At 69.6% G+C, this 18,575-nt stretch overlaps 2 protein-coding genes across 5 annotated transcripts; one reads left to right on the top strand and one right to left on the bottom strand.

Moving 5' to 3' along the window:
* Nucleotides 1-2,490: 2,490 nt before the first annotated feature.
* Nucleotides 2,491-6,430, bottom strand: LOC120381622 (lysophosphatidic acid receptor 6-like). The gene is made up of 2 exons (XM_039499778.1): nucleotides 6,352-6,430; nucleotides 2,491-4,102 (listed from the first exon to the last, which is right to left on the bottom strand). Exons 1-2 carry the CDS (start codon nucleotides 6,358-6,360, stop codon nucleotides 3,020-3,022), a joined length of 1,092 nt encoding a protein of 363 aa, XP_039355712.1. The 5' UTR covers nucleotides 6,361-6,430; the 3' UTR covers nucleotides 2,491-3,019.
* Nucleotides 6,431-6,622: 192 nt separating this feature from the next.
* COPS6 (COP9 signalosome subunit 6) lies at nucleotides 6,623-17,754 on the top strand. Of its 4 annotated transcripts, none has more exons than XM_039499767.1 (12): nucleotides 6,623-6,757; nucleotides 11,925-12,050; nucleotides 13,124-13,255; nucleotides 13,871-13,959; nucleotides 14,538-14,600; nucleotides 15,316-15,363; nucleotides 15,458-15,572; nucleotides 15,806-15,898; nucleotides 16,572-16,672; nucleotides 17,291-17,430; nucleotides 17,486-17,539; nucleotides 17,673-17,754. In XM_039499767.1, the coding sequence occupies exons 1-12, from the start codon at nucleotides 6,673-6,675 to the stop codon at nucleotides 17,737-17,739; spliced, it is 1,113 nt and encodes a 370-aa protein (XP_039355701.1). In that variant the 5' UTR covers nucleotides 6,623-6,672; the 3' UTR covers nucleotides 17,740-17,754. The 4 variants fall into 4 exon arrangements, with proteins under 4 accessions (XP_039355701.1, XP_039355698.1, XP_039355699.1 ...); XM_039499764.1 differs by lacking the exon at nucleotides 6,623-6,757 and adding an exon at nucleotides 10,983-11,123; XM_039499765.1 differs by lacking the exons at nucleotides 6,623-6,757; nucleotides 17,486-17,539; nucleotides 17,673-17,754 and adding exons at nucleotides 10,983-11,123; nucleotides 17,583-17,615 and having other exon boundaries at nucleotides 17,291-17,438.
* Nucleotides 17,755-18,575: the final 821 nt, after the last annotated feature.

Here is an 18,575-nt window from a genome sequence, read left to right as displayed (position 1 = left end):
ACGCTCACACACACACACACACGCTGACCCCTCGGCCTTTGGCACGGCCGCTCACACACACGCACACGCTGACCCCTTGGCCTTTGGCACGGCCGCACGCTCACACACACGCACACGCTGACCCCTCGGCCTTTGGCACGCCCGCGACGCCACACACACGCACACGCTGACCTCGCCTTTGGCACGCCGCGCGCTCACACACACACACACGCCGACCCCTCGGCCTTTGCACGCCGCGGCGCCACACACACACGCTGACCTCGGCCTTTGCACGCCGCGCGCTCACACACACACGCTGACCCCTCGCCTTTGGCACGCCGCTCAGACACACACACACGCCGACCCTCGGCCTTTGCACGCCGCGCTCACACACACACACGCTGACCTCGGCCTTTGGCACACCCGCACGCCACACACACGCACACGCTGACCCCTCGGCCTTTGGCACGGCCACGTGCTCACACACACGCACACGCTGACCCCTTGGCCTTTGGCACGGCCGCACGCTCACACACACGCACACGCTGACCCCTCGGCCTTTGGCACACACATGCGCTCACACGCACACGCTGACCCCTCGGCCTTTGGCACGCCCGCACGCTCACACACACACGCTGACCCTCGGCCTTTGGCACACACGCGCACACACGCACACGCTGACCTCGGCCTTTGGCACGCCGCGCGCCACACACACACACACGCCGACCTCGCCTTTGCACGCCGCACGCCACACACACACACGCTGACCTCGGCCTTTGGCACGACGCCACACACACGCACACGCCGACTCGCCTTGGCACGCCGCACGCCACACACACACACACGCTGACCTCGGCCTTTGGCACGCCGCCGCTCACACACATGCACACGCCGACCTCGCCTTTGGCACGCCCGCACGCTCACACACACCCACACGCAGACCCCTCGGCCTTTGGCACAGCCGCGCGCTCACACACACGCACACGCTGACCCCTCGGCCTTTGGCACGCCCATGCGCTCACACACACACACACGCTGACCCCTCAGCCTTTGGCACACACATGCGCTCACACACACGCACACGCCGACCCCTCGGCCTTTGGCACGGCCGCGCTCACACACACACACACGCTGACCCCTCGGCCTTTGGCACGCCCGCACGCTCACACACACGCACACGCCGACCCCTCGGCCTTTGGCACAGCCGCGTGCTCACACACACGCACACGCTGACCCCTCGGCCTTTGGCACGCCCATGCGCTCACACACACACACACGCTGACCCCTCGGCCTTTGGCACGCCCGCACGCTCACACACACACACACGCCGACCCCTCGGCCTTTGGCACGGCCGCGCGCTCACACACACACACACGCTGACCCCTCGGCCTTTGGCACGGCCGCGCGCTCACACACACACACACGCTGACCCCTCGGCCTTTGGCACGGCCGCGCTCACACACACGCACACGCCGACCCCTCGGCCTTTGGCACGGCCGCGCGCTCACACACACGCACACGCTGACCCCTCGGCCTTTGGCACGGCCGCGCGCTCACACACACGCACACGCCGACCCCTCGGCCTTTGGCACGGCCGCACGCTCACACACACGCACACGCCGACCCCTTGGCCTTTGGCACGGCCGTGCGCTCACACACACGCACACGCCGACCCCTCGGCCTTTGGCACGGCCGCACGCTCACACACACGCACACGCCGACCCCTCGGCCTTTGGCACGCCCGCACGCTCACACACACACACACGCCGACCCCTCAGCCTTTGGCACGGCCGCGCTCACACACACCCACACGCCGACCCCTCGGCCTTTGGCACGGCCGCGCTCACACACACGCACACGCCGACCCCTCGGCCTTTGGCACGGCCGCACTCTCAAACACACGCTCTCGCCGACCCCTCAGCCTTTTGCACGGCCGCGCGCTCACACACACACACACACGCCGACCCCTCGGCCTTTGGCACGGCCGCGCGCTCACACACACCCACACGCTGACCCCTCGGCCTTTGGCACGGCCGCGTGCTCAGCCACACACACACGCTGACCCCTCGGCCTTTGGCACGGCCGCGCGCTCACACACACACACACGCTGACCCCTCGGCCTTTGGCACGGCCGCACGCTCACACACACGCACACGCTGACCCCTCGGCCTTTGGCACGCCCGCACGCTCACACACACGCACACGCTGACCCCTCGGCCTTTGGCACGGCCGCGCTCACACACACTCACCCGCTGACCCCTCGGCCTTCGGCACGGCCGCGCTCACACACACGCACACGCTGACCCCTCGGCCTTTGGCACGGCCGCACGCTCACACACACACACACGCTGACCCCTCGGCCTTTGGCACGCCCGCACGCTCACACACACACACACGCTGACCCCTCGGCCTTTGGCACGCCGCGGGCACACACACACGCCGACCCCTCGCCTTTGGCACGGCCGCACGCCACACACACACACGCCGACCCCTCGGCCTATGTCACGGCCGCACGCTCCCACACACGCACACGCCGACCCCTCGGCCTTTGGCACGGCCGCACGCTCACACACACACACACGCTGACCCCTCGGCCTTTGGCACGGCCGCACGCTCACACACACGCACACGCCGACCCCTCGGCCTTTGGCACGGCCGCACGCTCACACACACACACACGCTGACCCCTCGGCCTTTGGCACGGCCGCGCGCTCACACACACGCACATGCTGACCCCTCGGCCTTTGGCACGCCCGCACGCTCACACACACGCACACGCTGACCCCTCGGCCTTTGGCACGCACATGCGCTCACACACACGCACACGCTGACCCCTCGGCCTTTGGCACGGCCGCGCGCTCACACACACGCCCACACGACTGCGCACACGTAATGCTACACGGACGTACACACCCCAGTAACACTGTTCACCATCCCTCCCTTGTCCAGCAGCTGAGAACGCAGCAGCCCGGCTCCGAGGGCCCCGGAGTCCACGGTGCAGCAAGCGGGGGGCGGGGGGGGGTCCATTAGTGTCTCCCCTTCAGGCCTTGTCGTGGGACGAGGTGCCTGTCTCGGCCTGGGCCCCCCGGGAGGCCCCATTGTCCAGCGCCCGCAACCCCAAGCCCTGGGCGTCCCCGGAGGAGGCCGGCCGGCCCGTGCAGCACCCGGCGCGGCAGGGCGGGCTCCAGGCGAAGCGCTCGGCCGCGCAGTAATAGACCAGCGGGTCCAGGCAGGCGTTGAGGCTGGTCAGGGCCATGGTGACGCGCCGGGTGGCGTAGGTGCCGCGGAGGAGCCGGCAGCCCCCCTGCAGCGCCCCGACGCGGCCCAGGGTGTGCACCACCTGGGTGAGGTGGTAGGGGGCGAAGCAGATCAGGAAGACGCCCAGCACCACCAGCACGGTGCGCAGCGCCTTGCGCCGGGCGGCCCGCGAGCCGGGCGCCATCCCGGGCGTGTCCAGCAGGCGACGGGCGATGAGCGGGTAGCAGACGCCGATGACCGTCAGCGGCAGCAGGAAGCCGACGGCGGCGGCGAAGAGGCTGACGCCCGAGATGCGGCCCCGCCAGGAGTCGCTGGAGAAGTTCTCCAGGCAGGCCAGGCGCCCGTCGGGGAAGGGGCGCGTCAGGGGCCCGCGCAGCGCCAGGTACAGGCCGGCGGCGGCCAGCAGGGCCCAGACGGCCAGGCAGGCGGCCACGCGGTAGAGAGGCCGGCGCAGGCGCAGCGAGCGCAGCGGGTGTACCACGGCCACGTAGCGCTCCAGGCAGATGCCGCTGAGGAAGAGGGAGCTGCCGTACAGGTTGGCGTAGAAGAGGGAGCCGGTGAGCTTGCACGTGGCCTCGCCGAAGGGCCAGTCGTTGCGCAGGGCGTGGTAGCTGGCCCGGAAGGGCAGCGTCAGCACGAAGAGCAGGTCGAGGGCCGCCAGGTTGGCCAGGAAGACGTTGGCCGGGGCGGTGGCCGTCCGGGTGCGCAAGAAATACCAGAGCACGGACCCGTTCCCGGCCAGGCCCAGCACGAAGACCAGGCTGTAAACCACGGGGAACAGCACGTACTGGAAGTCGGCCTGTTCCCCGCAGCCCGTCTCGTTGGGGGGCGGCGCCGAGGCGTTGGGGGGCGCGGTCCAGCCAGGCTGGGGGGGGGGGAGAGGGGAGGAGGTTAAAACCCACGCAGAGCTCGGCCGGCTCCCCCACTCCCGACTCGCCACCCCCCAGCCCAGCCATGGCCCCCCCCCGCTCGGCCAGTGCCCCTGACTCCCAACTCGCAGCCCCCCAGCCCGGCCGGCGCCCCACTCCCGACTCGCAGCCCCCACTCCTGACCCGCAGCCCCCAGCCCGGCCAGCGCCCCACTCCCGACTCGCAGCCCCCAGCCCGGCCATGCCCGCCCCCCAGCTTGGCTGGTGCCCCTCACTCCCAACCCACAGCCCCCCAGCCCGGCCAGCGCCCCCACTCCCAACTCACCACCCCCCAGCCCGGCCATGGCCCCCCCCAGCTCGGTCAGTGCCCCTGACTCCCAACTCGCAGCCCCCCAGCCCGGCCGGCGCCCCACTCCCGACTCGCAGCCCCCAGCCCGGCCATGCCCCCAGCTTGGCTGGTGCCCTCACTCCCGACCCACAGCCCCCAGCCCGGCCGGCGCCCCACTCCTGACTCGCAGCCCCACTCCCGACTCACAGCCCCCAGCCCGGCCATGGCCCCTAGCTTGGCTGGTGCCCCTCACTCCCGACCCGCAGTCCCCCCATGTCGACCAGCGCCCCCACTCCCAACTCGCAGCCTCCCAGCCCGGCCATGGCCCCCCCCAGCTCGGCCAGGGCCCCTCACTCCTGACCTGCAGCCCCTGCCCCCCCGGCTCGGCTGGCATCCCCACTCCTGACCCGCAGCCCCTGCCAGCCCAGCCCAGCCCTGCCCCGCCCCCGGTGCCCCTCACTCCCAACCCGCAGCCCCGCTAGATTCACACTGCAGCTGGTTTTGTGGCTTACAGCTGGGCTGGGGCCCAGGAATCTCTCTCGTTTCTGTCCCAGAGAAGGGTCCCGGGGGGGGGAGGGGGCTGTGTCCCTGGGGGCCCCTTTAGCGCCCAAGAACTGGGCTCCCCCCATGCAGGCAGGGGGCTGGGGACCCTGCCGGGCTGCCCAGGGGTTTCCCCGAGGAGGCTGGGAGGGAGGATGCCAGGAATGCCAGGGGCGTGTGGGCGGGGGGGTGGCAGCGAGGACAGTGTCGCAACCCAAATGCTGCTTAACGGGATGTGCACCCTGCTGCGCACACAGGCGGGGCTGCTGCTGTGCGGGGGGGGCAGCGGGGACCCGGGGGCAGAGCCAGGCTGCGACGGGCACCAGCCGGCAGAGAATTCCCTCTGCCTGCTCCAAACCCCCATCACCCGGCTGCCCACAGGACTCCTGGGTTCTCCCCCCGGCCCTGGGAGGGGAGTGGGGGCTGGTGGGTCAGAGCAGGGGGGGCTGGGAGCCAGGACTCCTGGGTTCTCTCCCTGGCTCTGGGAGGGGAGCAGGGGCTGGTGGTTAGAGTGGGGGGTTGGGAGCCAGGACTCCTGGGTTCTCTCCCTGGCTCGGGGTGGGGAGCAGGGGGTGGTGGGTCAGCGCAGGGGGGCTGGGAGCCAGGACTCCTGGGTTCTCTCCCCGGCCCTGGGAGGGGAATGGGAACTGGTAGGTCAGAGCAGTGGGGGCTGGGAGCCAGGACTCCTGGGTTCTCTCCCTGGCGCTGGGAGGGGAGCAGGGGCTGGTGGTTAGAGCAGGGGGGGCTGGGAGCCAGGACTCCTGGGTTCTCTCCCCGGCCCTGGGAGGGGAATGGGGGCTGGTAGGTCAGATCAGGGGGGGCTGGGAGCCAGGACTCCTGGGTTCTCTCCCCGGCTCTGGGAGGGGAGTGGGGTCTCCTGGGATACCTCTGGATGTCCATTCTCCACGTAACACCCCCACACCCTGTTCTGAACCCTGCTCAGCCCCGATACCCAGTGGCAGGTAGTTCCACTGGCTGATGGGTGAAATGAGCTGCCCAAGGTCAGAGATTGAGCCCCGGGACAGGACACCCCGGGGGTCAGGAGGCAGGCGATGGGGGGAGAAACTCCCCCCAGGTGTCAGGTCTGAGGTAACCTGCCCCCAGGGCCCCTCTCCTTCCCTCACTGCATCCCACAACCCTTTGTTCCCGTAGCTGGATGGGGGAACCCCAACCCCCTTCTCCACCATGGTGCCTCCCTCTGCCCTGTCTCCCCCAAACTCCCCACGCAGCCGCTCAGCACCTGGGTGGGACCTGCCCTCCCCTTCCCCTCCCAGTGAAGCCCAGCCCCGGGCATCCCTCCCTTCTCCCAGCTGTCCTAGACCCAGGGACCCCCTGCCCCCCCAGTCCCAGCCAGGCCCCCCGACCGGCTTTGACTCACCCCGTCCATGGGAACCAGGATCCTGCCGCTTCTCTGGGGAGAGTCCCGGCTCAGACTGGGCTGGGCTGCTCCAACTGCCCTGTCCCGTCCCCCCCAAGCCAGGGAGGAGGCTGGGGGGGGAGTGAGAACATCCTAATCCCGCCCCCGGGCCAGGGAGGAGATTCCCCAGGGGGAGGGGAGAACACCCTAACCCTGGGCAGACGACTTGCCGTGGCGGGGTGGGGGCTGATCCCTGATAAGACCAGCCCCGGGGGGCTGCCGGGGGTCCCAGCAAGGCATCGCTTGGGACGTCCCTGCGTCCGGGGCGAGGCTGCTGGCCCCATGGCCGAGGGGCACCAGGTCTGTCCCTGGAGCTGGCGGCTCCTCTCCCTTTGGGGTGAAAGCGTCAACCGACGGGCGTTACACGGTACGTACGGCCCGGCCGCTGTCTGCCACCTGCGGGGGGTTACTGGTCCCTGTGCACAGGCACTGGCACCCCCTGCCCCACACACACACACCCCGAACGCTCACTCACCTACACACACGAGTCACAGACACAAATGCACACTGATGCACTGCACACACACTCACAGCCGTGTAAACAGACACCCTCGCACCATAACAAACACAAACACACAAAGGTACACACACACACCCTGCAGATCAACACATTCCCATCCTTTGTTCCTGCACACCCTCACTCATGCACACCCCATACGCCTTCATTCACACCCACCTGCAGGCCTTACACACTTGCACCAACACCCACGCCTGCCCCCCCCCCCACTCAGCCTGACACACCCAACCTGCGATTGGGTGGCTTTTCCACCTCTCCCCCAATTTGGCACAAAGCATTTTTGGCTGATTTCCCCGCAGGCCGGGCCAGGGGGCCGGGAAACCCCGTCCTGTCCCCCTCCACCCCGGGGGGAGGCTGACGGGAAACACAGCCCCAGGGCTGGGAAATTCCCATTATTAAGTAACCGGATTGTTTGCAAAATGCATCGGCGCCCAGCTTCCTGCTGCTGTGGGTGTGACATTGTGGTGGGGGGGTGCGAATGTGGTATGTGATTGTGGGGTGGTTGTCCACGTGAGGGGGCGGGTGTGAACGTGATGTGATGCTCTAGGAGGCCGGGTGGTATGAGGAAGTGGCACTGAACGTGAGGAGGGGGCAGAGTTGGGGCAGGCCCTTTGGGGAAGGGGTTGGAATGGGGGCGGGGCCATGGGTGGGGGGGGGCACCTGTGTGTGTCTCTGATGGGGGTGTGCCAGAGTGCGGTGTGCATGCAGGTGTGTCTGGGACGGGGTGTGTGGCCGGGCATGTCTGGGACATACGTGTGCACGTGTCTGGGGCGGGGGGGGGGGGTGCGGCTGTGTGTGTGGCGTGTGTGTCTCCGTGATGAGGCGCCCTGGACGCCCCATCTTCCAGTCCCCCCAAGCAGACTGCCAGCCTCCAGCCGCCCCCTCATGCTCCTCCTCCTTCTCTGTGTCTCACTTCCCAGGCCAAAGGTGTCACCTGGTCACACCTCCCGTCCTGGGTCTCAGGTTACACAGGTGCAAACAGCCTCACCTGCCCCAGGGCCTCAGCAAAATCACCCCCCCCAATTCCCACCCCTGAAGTATTGGGGCAGCACACAGGGAAACTGAGGCACACACAGTATTACTATAGGACAGTAAGACTCACGTGCAACATAAGATGAATAAAACCCGACTTCGTCATACATGGTTGGGGGGGGTCTGACGGTGTGACATGGGGGGGTGTCTGTGACGTGGTGTGTGGTTGTCAGGGTGTGTGGGGGATAGTGTTTGTGTGGGTGTGATGGGGTGTTGGTGTGGGTGTGACGGGGTGTGGGTCTGTGGGTGTGACGGGGTGTGGGTCTGTGTGGGTGTGGAGGTGACAGAGTGTCACGGACTCACAGGTCGTGTCCGCTCTTGGCCCCGCGTGGTCCGTGGGGGAATCCCCTTCAGTGCGACAGCCCCTCCCGGGGGTCAGGCTCCTCCACCTCCTTAACACACGGGGGGCGACAGGGTGTGTGTGTGTGTGAGAGAGAGAGAGACAGACAGGGGATCTGTGGGGGGGGAACAGGGTGTCTGGATGGGGGGGTGGAGGACAGGGGATCTCTGGGGGGGGTGACAGGGTGTCTGTGTGTGGGGGTGACAGGGTGTGTGTGACAGGTGTGGGGGTGTCTGTGTGTGTGTGTGTGTGTGACAGGGTGTCTGTGTGAGACACGGTGTGTGAGACGGTGTCTGTGTGGGGGGTGACAGGGTGTGGGGTGTCTGTGTGTGGGGGGGGTGACAGGGTGTGTGTGACAGGGTATGGGGGTGTCTGTGTGTGTGGGTGTGACAGGGTGTCTGTGTGAGACACGGTGTGTGAGAGGGTCTCTCTGTGGGGGGGTGACAGGGTGTGAGACAGGTGTGGGGGTGTCTGTGACAGGGTCTCTCTGTGTGTGGGGGTGTGTGTGTGTGGGTGTGACAGGGTGTCTGTGTGAGACACGGTGTGTGAGAGGGTCTCTCTGTGGGGGGCTGACAGGGTTTGTGACAGGTGTGGGGGTGTCTGTGACAGGGTCTCTCTGTGTGGGGTGTGTGTGTGTGTGTGATAGGGTGTGTGTGTGAGACAGTGTGTGGGGGTGTCTGTGTGTGACAGGGTGTGTGTGACAGGTGTGGGGGTGTCTGTGTGTGTGTGTGACAGGGTGTCTGTGTGAGACACGGTGTGTGAGAGGGTGTCTGTGTGGGGGGGTGTCTGTGACAGGGTATCTCTGTGGGGGTGACAGGGTGTCTGTGTCTGTGTGTGGGGGGGTGACAGGTGTGGTGGTGTCTGTGACAGGGTATCTCTGTGGGGGGGTGACAGGGTGTCTGTGTGTGTGGGGGGTGACAGGGTGTGTGTGACAGGGTATGGGGGTGTCTGTGACAGGGTCTCTCTGTGTGTGGGGGTGTGTGTGTGTGACAGTGTGTGTGGGTGTCTGTGTGTGTGTGACAGGGTGTGGGGGTGTCTGTGTGTGTGTCTGTGTGGGTGTGACAGGGTGTGGGGGTGTCTGTGTGTGTGACAGGGTGTGGGGGTGTCTGTATGTGTGTGACAGGGTGTGGGGGTGTCTATGTGGGTGTAGGTGTGACAGGGTGTGTGTGACAGGCTGTGGCGGTGTCTGTATGTGTGTGACAGGGTGTGGGGGTGTCTGTGTGTGTGTGTGTGTGACAGGGTGTCTGTGTGAGACACGGTGTGTGAGAGGGTCTCTCTGTGGGGGGCTGACAGGGTGTGTGACAGGTGTGGGGGTGTCTGTGACAGGGTCTCTCTGTGTGGGGGTGTCTGTGTGTGTGGGTGTGACAGGGTGTCTGTGTGAGACACGGTGTGTGAGAGGGTCTCTCTGTGGGGGGCTGACAGGGTGTGTGACAGGTGTGGGGGTGTCTGTGACAGGGTCTCTCTGTGTGGGGGTGTCTGTGTGTGTGGGTGTGACAGGGTGTCTGTGTGAGACACGGTGTGTGAGAGGGTCTCTGTGGGGGTGACAGGGTGTCTGTGTGTGGGGGTGACAGGGTGTGTGTGACAGGGTGTGTGGGTGTCTGTGTGTGTGTGTGTGACAGGGTGTGTGTGTGAGACACGGTGTGTGAGAGGGTGTCTGTGTGGGGGGGTGTCTGTGACAGGGTATCTCTGTGGGGGGGTGACAGGGTGTCTGTGTCTGTGTGTGGGGGGGGTGACAGGTGTGGTGGTGTCTGTGACAGGGTCTCTCTGTGGGGGGGGTGACAGGGTGTCTGTGTGTGTGGGGGGTGACAGGGTGTGTGACAGGTGTGGGGGTGTCTGTGACAGGGTGTCTCTGTGTGTGTGGGTGTGTGTGTGTGTGTGATAGGGTGTGTGTGTGACAGGGTGTGGGGGTGTCTGTGTGTGTGTCTGTGTGGGTGTGACAGGGTATGGGGGTGTCTGTGTGTGTGACAGGGTGTGGGGGTGTCTATGTGTGTGTGTGTGTGACAGGGTGTGGGGGTGTCTGTGTGTGTGTCTGTGTGGGTGTGACAGGGTATTGGGGTGTCTGTGTGTGTGACAGGGTGTGGGGGTGTCTGTGTGTGTGGGTGTGAGACAGGGTGTCTGTGTGAGACACGGTGTGTGAGACGGTGTCTGTGTGTGTGGGGGTGTCTGTGACAGGGTATCTCTGTGGGGCTGACAGGGTGTGGGGTGTCTGTGGGGGACACACACAGGGTGTCTGTGTCTGTGGGGTGTCTGGGGTGCAGACAGTCTCGGGGGCTGGGGTTGAGCGGGGTCCTGGGGGTTCAGGGGCGGGGTGATGGGGCCAGGGGGCGGTTTGGGGGTCCCGCAAGGGGGCGTGGTGGGGGGCCTCGGGGCCACGGGGAGGTCACGGGGAGGCCCCGAGGGGGCGGGGGTCCCAGGGGCGGGGCCTGGGGGGGGCAGCAGCCGCCGCCGCCGCCGCCGCGGAAACCGAGGAGTCCAGGCGGAAGCACCAGGTTCCTCTGCGCATGCGCGGGCCCGCCGCGCAGTCTCCTGTGGTAAAGCAGGGGGGAAGGAACCCGCCCTCGCCTATGTTGCGCACGCGCCGCGGAGCCTTTGCATATGCGCATGCTCCGGAGGCCGCCGGTCTCCCGCCCTCCTACCGCGCATGCACCCGGGAGCGTCGCGGAGGGGGCGGGGCTTCCCAAAGCGGCCGCGGTGGTGCGCAGGCGCAGATAGCTGGCTACGGCGGCCGGGGCAGGACACACCGCGTCAAGATGGCGGCGGCAGCGGCGGCGGCCGGTGCCTCCTGCTCTGCGGCGGGGAGCAACGGGGGCTCCGGGGCCGGCGGGATGGAGGTGGACGCGGCAGGTACCGGCCCCGCCGGGCGGGCGCGTGGGGACAGGGCGGAGCTGGAGGGGCAGCGAGACCCCGCCCGTTCCCTGTGGGCCCCGCCCCCGTTACAGCCGCACGCGCTGACCCCGCCCCTCCCTCGGGCCACGCCCCTCGGGACCCGCCGCACGCGCTGACCCCGCCTCCTCCCCTCGGGCCCCGCCCCCAGGCACAGCCCCCCGCGCAGACCCCGCCCCTTCGGCCACGCCCCCTCGGGACCCGCCGCACGCGCTGACCCCGCCCCCTCCCCTCGGGCCACGGCCCCAGTTACACCCGCCCGCGGTGACCCCGCCCCGTCACTCTCTGGCCCCGCCCCCAGTCACAGCCGCACGCGCTGACCCCGCCCCCGCCCCTCGGGCCCCGCCCCCGCGGGCCCCGCCGCACGCGCTGCCCCCGCCCTCCCCTCGGGCCACGCCCCCTCGGGACCCGCCGCACGCGCTGACCCCGCCCCCTCCCCTCGGGCCACGGCCCCAGTTACAGACGCACGCGGTGACCCCGCCCCGTCACTCTCTGGCCACGCCCCCTGGAGCCCCTCTTTGTAGACCCCGCCTCCCCTCGGGCCACGCCCCACTCCTAGGAGCCCCGCCCTCTCAGAGGCTCCCTCTCCTCAGCCCCCCCCACAGGCCACGCCCCTCCCTGTGGGGCTGTGCCCCTCTCGTGGGCCCCACCCCCTTCCCCTGGACCCGCCCCACGCCTCCCCGCAGGGTCCCCAGGGGTCTCACAATGGCTGCCTCGCCCCCGCTGACTGGGTCTCCCCGCTGACCGGGTCTCCCCCCGCAGTGCTCCCCACCGTCATGGCGTCGGGCGTGACGGGCAGCGTCTCGGTGGCCCTGCACCCGCTGGTGATCCTCAACATCTCCGACCACTGGATCCGCATGCGCTCGCAGGAGGGGCGCCCCGTGCAAGGTACCCGCCGGGGCCCTCCCTCGCCCGGGGGGCCGGCCCTGGGGCCCCTGCCCGCCGCCGCCGGCCCCAGGGCCCCCCACTCCTCCAGCAGCCGCCAGCCCAGGGACCCCCCTGCAGGCCAGGCCCCCCGCCACCCCCTCTGCTCCGGCCGCCGCTGGCCCCGGGGCCCCCCTGCTCCGGCAGCCACCGGCCCCAGCGCCCCACTCCTCCAGCAGCCGCCAGCCCAGGGACCCCCCTGCTCCAGCAGCCGCCATCCCAGGGACCCCCCTGCAGGCCAGGCCTTCTGGCGCCCCTGCCCGCAGCCGCCGACCCGGGGCCCCTGCCCGGCAGCCACCGGCCCCAGCGCCCACTCCTCCAGCAGCCGCCAGCCCAGGGACCCCCCTGCTCCAGCAGCCGCCATCCCAGGGACCCCCCTGCAGGCCAGGCCTTCTGGCGCCCCCCTGCTCCGGCAGCCGCCGGACCCGGGGGCCCCCCTGCTCCGGCAGCCACCGGCCCCAGCGCCCCACTCCTCTAGCAGCCACCAGCCCAGGGCCACCCCCGCCCCCTGCTCCAGCAGCCACCAGCCCAGGGGCCCCCCTGCTCCGGCCGCCTCCAGCTCAGGGTACCTGGGCGCAGACGAGGCCTCCTGGCGCCCCCCTGCTCCAGTAACCGCCAGCCCAGGGCCCCCGCATGCAGGCCAGGCCTCCCAGCACCCACACCCCGGTCCCGGCAGCTGCTCGCCCAGGGCCCAGCAGTGTCCCCCGTTCCCATCACCTGGCTGGGTCCCGTCCCTGCTGACCCGTCCCCCTGTTCCCTTCACGTCCCCTCTTGAGAGTCGGCGCCCACCTTCCCCCTAGGCCTCTGGCCCTGCCAGGCTGGCGGGGGCTGTGGGGGCTTCTGCCGCGAAGGCTGCATTAGGAGTCGTGTCTCCCCCCTGCACCCACCGAGCCAGCCAGGGAGGGAGGGTCCCGCCCGTAGAGCAGCGGGTTCCCGTATCTACGGCTGTGGGGACCGAGCGGCCAGGCAGGCCGGGTTGGGGGGGGCCGGGCCCATGCTTCCTGCCCCCCGTAACGCCCCTGCCCCGTGGCTGCCAGTGATCGGGGCGCTGATCGGGCGGCAGGAGGGCCGGAACATCGAGGTGATGAACTCCTTCGAGCTGCTGGCGCACGCGGTGGAGGAGAACGTCGTCATCGACAAGGAGTACTACTACACCAAGGAGGAGCAGTGTGAGTGCGGGGGGGCTCTCGCGCCCGCGGGCACTGCCCGAGCACGGCCGGTGGGTTCGGAATGGGGGGGCTCCATCGACGAGCCCCCAGTGCGGTGCTGTGGCAGGGGGCCGGCGGGTAACCAGGGCGTGGGGAGCAGGAGCAGGGAGGGGATTTTACCCCTACACGCGGGGCAGGATGGGGCTGCTTCGGCGACCGGGGAGACGCTTACCCCCCCGGCCGGCCGGCGTTCGGTGCCAGCCAGCAGCCGGGGTGATTCGGTGACGGGACGGAAGCGCCTCCGTGGGTGGGGAGAGGGTCCTGGGCTCTGAGCATGAGAAGAACAAGGGCCGGTGGACGCTAAACCCGGAGCAGCGCAGGTTAGAAAGGGGGCGCAGCTCCCCGACCAGGGGGTGAGTCACCCTTCAGCCCTCCCGGGGCGGGGGGGGATGGTTCCAGTCCAGGCGCATCCAGCCGAACACGCCGTGGGGGAACTGGGCGAGAGTCCCTGGCCGGCGCAGGATCAAATGGGCCCTGCTGGCCTGACCGTCTGTGGAGCCATGACTTGGGGGAGCTGGTGGGGGCTGGGATCTGCCCCCCCCACTAACCGTGCTCCTCTCTGTCCCCACCACCCAGTCAAACAGGTCTTCAAGGATATGGAGTTCCTGGGCTGGTACACGACGGGGGGCCCCCCGGACCAGTCTGACATCCACGTCCATAAACAGGTCAGCCCCCACTCCCCTCCCAGAGCTGGGGAGAGAACCCAGGAGTCCTGGCTCCCAGCCCCCCCTGCTCTGACCCACCAGCCCCCACTCCCCTCCCAGAGCCGGGGAGAGAACCCAGGAGTCCTGGCTCCCAGCCCCCCCTGCTCTAACCCACCAGCCGCCACTGCCCTCCCAGAGCCGGGGAGAGAACCCAGGAGTCCTGGCTCCCAGCCCCCCCTGCTCTAACCCACCAGCCCCCACTCCCCTCCCAGAGCCGGGGAGAGAACCCAGGAGTCCTGGCTCCCAGCCCCCCTGCTCTAACCCACCAGCCCCCACTCCCCTCCCAGACCTGGGGAGAGAACCCAGGAGTCCTGGCTCCCAGCCCCCCCTGCTCTAACCCACCAGCCCCCACTCCTCTCTCAGAGCCGGGGAGAGAACCCAGGAGTCCTGGGTCCCAGCTACCTCCACCCCCCACTAGGCACTAGTGGGAGCTGCCATTTCCAAATCCCGTGGCAGGGGAGGGACCCTGGAGTGTGTGGGGTGGGGCGGGGGGCAGCCGAGCGGGCACCAGGCTGACGGTCGCCTTTCCCCGAGCCCAGGTGTGCGAGATCATCGAGAGCCCCCTCTTCCTGAAGCTGAACCCCATGACCAAGCACACGGACGTGAGTACCCCCCGCCCCCCCCCAACAGCCGCATCCAGAGGGGGCTGCCTGGGGCCCGGATGGGGGGAAGGCTCGAGGGCGTCCGTCCTCCCTGCCCCGGCAGCTTTGGCTGCGTATGGAACTGCCCTTCACTTCCTGTCTCAAACCGCCGCTCAGTAGCCCCCGCGCCCTCCTCCCGGCGCCGGGTGAGGGGTCCCGGTCTGAACAGACCCCGTGCTCCACCCCCGAGGGGCTGCGTCCCAGCGCCAGGTCCCCATAATCCCAGCCCAGCGCCCCGCCCCAGGCCAGGGGTCCCCATAATCCCAGCCCAGAGCCCCGCCCCAGGCCAGGGGTCCCCGTAAACCCGGCCCAGAGCTCTGCCCCAGCAGCAGCTGCGTCTCCGCGTCGGGCGAGGGGTCCCCATATAACCAGCCTGGCGCCCCACCCCAGAGGGGCCGCGTCTCCGTGCCAGGGGAGGGGTCCCCATAAAGCCGCCCCAGCGCCCCGCCCCAGAGGGGTCACATCTCCGCGCCGGGCAAGGGGTCCCCGTAAACCCGGCCCAGAGCTCTGCCCCAGCAGCAGCTGCGTCTCCGCGTTGGGCGAGGGGTCCCCATATAACCAGCCTGGCGCCCCGCCCCATCCCAGAGGGGCTGCGTCCCAGCCTGTCCACCCCCGGCTGTGGGGCGCGGTGGCTGTCGGCGGCGCTATCGGGATGTTTCTCGCTCTCTCTGCCCAGCTGCCCGTCAGTGTCTTTGAGTCCGTGATCGACATCATCAATGGAGAGGTAAGTCCTGCCCCCGGCCCCCCGCGCTGCGCGTTTTCCCCGGGGGGAGGGGCTGGTGCTGGCCCAGGCCCCCCTGACCCCCCCTCGCCCCCAGGCCACCATGCTGTTTGCGGAGCTGACCTACACGCTGGCCACGGAGGAGGCGGAGCGCATCGGGGTCGACCACGTGGCCCGAATGACGGCGACCGGCAGCGGGGAGAACTCCACGGGTGAGCGCGGGGGGGGACCCCAGGGGTGCGTGTGTGGGGAAAGCTGGGGGTGGGGATGCTGGGGTGTGGGGACCCAGGTGCGTGGGTGGGGAATGCTGGGGGGGGATGCTGGGGACAGGGGACTCCATGGGCAGGGGGCCCCAGGGACGAGTGTGGGGGGATGCTGCAGGGGGGACCCCCAGGGGCTTGTCTCCGGGGGGCGGAGCCACCTGACCCCGCCCTCTCGCCCGCAGTGGCCGAGCACCTGATCGCCCAGCACAGCGCCATCAAGATGCTGCACAGTCGGGTCAGGCTCATCCTGGAGTACGTCAAGGCCTCGGAGGCGGGTGAGGGCCTGGCCTGTGCCCCTCGACCCCCCCCCCAGTGACGCTGAACCCCCGGCCCTGCTGTGCCAGGCCTGGCCTGTGCCCCTCGACCCCCCCCCCAGTGACGCTGAACCCCCGGCCCTGCTGTGCCAGGCCTGGCCCGTGCCCCTCGACCCCCCCCCTTCAGTTCATCAGCCCCCCCCCAGTGATGCTGATCCCTGGCCCTGCTGTGCCAGGCCTGGCCTGTGTCCCCAACCCCCCCCCCAGCCCTGACACTGATCCCCGGGCCCGGGTGTGCCAGGCCTGGCCTGTGCGCCCCCCCCCCCCAGCCCTGACACTGATCCCCGGCCCTGCTGTGGCAGGCCTGGCCTGTGCCCTCGACCCCCTTCAGTTCGCCAGCCCCCAGCCCTGACGCTGATCCCCCCGGCCCTGCTGTGCCAGGCCTGGCCCGTGCCCCTCGACCCCCTTCAGTTCGCCAACCCCCACCCCAGGCCTGACGCTGATCCCCCCGGCCCTGCTGTGCCAGGCCTGGCCTGTGCCCCTCGACCCCTCCCCTTCAGTTCATCAGCCCCGCCAGCTCTGACGCTGATCCCCCGGCCCTGGTGGGCCCGGCCTGGGCTGTCCCCCGTCTCCCCACAGGTGGGGCAGGGTCCAGGGTGCTGCCCCCTTAACTGTCTCTCCCTGCCCCCCCCAGGCGAGGTGCCCTTCAACCACGAGATCCTGCGCGAAGCCTACGCCCTGTGCCACTGCCTGCCCGTCCTCAGCACCAACAAGTTCAAGACGGACTTCTACGACGTGAGGGGCGGGCTGGGGGGCTGGCTGGGCTGGGGTGTCTGGGGTGGGGCTGGAGGGTTCGGGGGTGTCTGCGCTGGGAGCTGAGTGTCTGGGCTGGGGTGGGCGGGAGCTGGGTGTCTGGGGTGGGGCGGGCGGGGTCCGGGGGCTGTCTGGGGCTGGGGTGTCTGGGGTGGGGCGGGCGGGGTCCGGGGGCTGGCTGGGGTGTCTGGCTTGGGGCAGGCGGGGTTCAGGGGTGTCTGGGCTGGGGACGGGTGGGGATCTGGGGCGGGCAGGGTCCGGGGGCTGGCTGGGCTGGGGGCGGGTGGGGAGCTGAGTGTCTGGGCTGGGGGCGGGCAGGGTCCAGGGGGCTGGCTGGGCTGGGGCGGGGGGTGTCTGTCTGGCCTGGGGACGGGTGGGGATCTGGGGGCGGGCAGGGTCTGGGGGGCTGGCTGGGCTGGGGGTGGGCAGGGCGCTGGGTGTCTGGGGTGGGGGCGGGCGGGGTCCAGGGGGCTGGCTGGGCTGGGGGCGGGTGGGGAGCTGGGTGTCTGGGCTGGGGCGGGGGGGTGGCAGGAAGGCCTCTCCCCAGGGCTGGGGGGGCCGAGGGGCGGGGCAGCCGCGTGTCACTAACCCCTTCCCCAGCAATGCAACGACGTGGGGCTCATGGCCTACCTGGGCACCATCACCAAAACCTGCAACACCATGAACCAGTTCGTCAACAAGTTCAACATCCTGTACGACCGGCAGGGCCTGGGGCGCCGCATGCGGGGGCTCTTCTTCTGACCCCCCCCCCCCAAAAAACGCCTGCTGGAGAGACGCCGGCGCCTGCTCACTGCCCCCCCCCCCCGACCGGCAGGGCCTGGGGCGCCGCATGCGGGGCTCTTCTTCTGACCCCAATAAACGCCTGCTGAGAGACGCCGGCGCCTGCTCACTGCCCCGACCGGCAGGGCCTGGGGCGCCGCATGCGGGGCTCTTCTTCTGACCCCAATAAACGCCTGCTGGAGCGCCGGCGCCTGCTCACTGCCCCCCCCCCGACCGGCAGGGCCGGGGGTGCCGCATGCGGGGGCTCTTCTTCTGCCCCCCCCCAATAAACGCCTGCTGGAGAGACGCCGGCGCCTGCTCACTGCCCCCCCCCCCCGGCTATGGGGCACGAGGGCGCAGCGTGGGGCGGCTGGCCTGGCCCCCCGCAAGGGCTCACAGGGAGCAGGGCCTACACACCAACCCCCCCCCCCAGTGCTTTGCTGGGGGGGCCCTGCCTCCCCCAGCTGCGCCACTCGGCTCACTTTGGAAAAGGGGGGCGGGGGCCTTAGGTCCAGGTACCCAGAGTATCCCCCAGCCCACACCCGGCATTAGCGTGTACGCCTGCGCCGAGCTCATGCCAGAGAAATGGCTGGGGGCCAGGACGCCTGGGTTCTCTCCCCGGCACTGGGGGGCGAGTGGGGGGCTGGGGGCCAGGACGCCTGGGTTCTCTCCCCGGCTCTGGGAGGGGAGTGGGGGCTGCTGGGTTAGAGCAGGGGGCCTGGGAGCCAGCACTCCTGGGTTCTCCCCGGCTCTGGGAGGGGAGGGGGGCCCTTGCATTCACCGTGCTGCTGGCTGTAGCTGTGCTGGTCACAGGCAGCCGGCGAGCCGAGGGGCGGGAGGGGGGGAAGATCGTCTCCCACTCACCTGTGGTGACGAACGAGCCGGCTCTGAGCTGACCTGGTGCTTGCTCAGGTCGGGGCCCTGCTCTCCGAGCGTCACCCCCCCCCCCCCCCCCGGGGTCTGTCTGGGCCACTGAGGCCCTGCCCCCGGCTGCGGTGTTGGAACGGCACCGAAGCCCCATCTCAATCTGCAGAACTGCCCCCGGGGTGTGTAGCCGAGGCCTTAAATCTGGTGCTGGAGCAGCTGCCTGGGCCCGGGCCCCGAGGACGCCTGCTTCTAGGCCCCG

This window comes from Mauremys reevesii, linkage group 14 (genome assembly GCF_016161935.1).
Source record: "Mauremys reevesii isolate NIE-2019 linkage group 14, ASM1616193v1, whole genome shotgun sequence".
NCBI classification, from domain to species: domain Eukaryota; kingdom Metazoa; phylum Chordata; order Testudines; family Geoemydidae; genus Mauremys; species Mauremys reevesii.
Note: the sequence above shows the minus strand (reverse complement) of the source record. Positions and strands in the feature narration are given on the sequence as shown.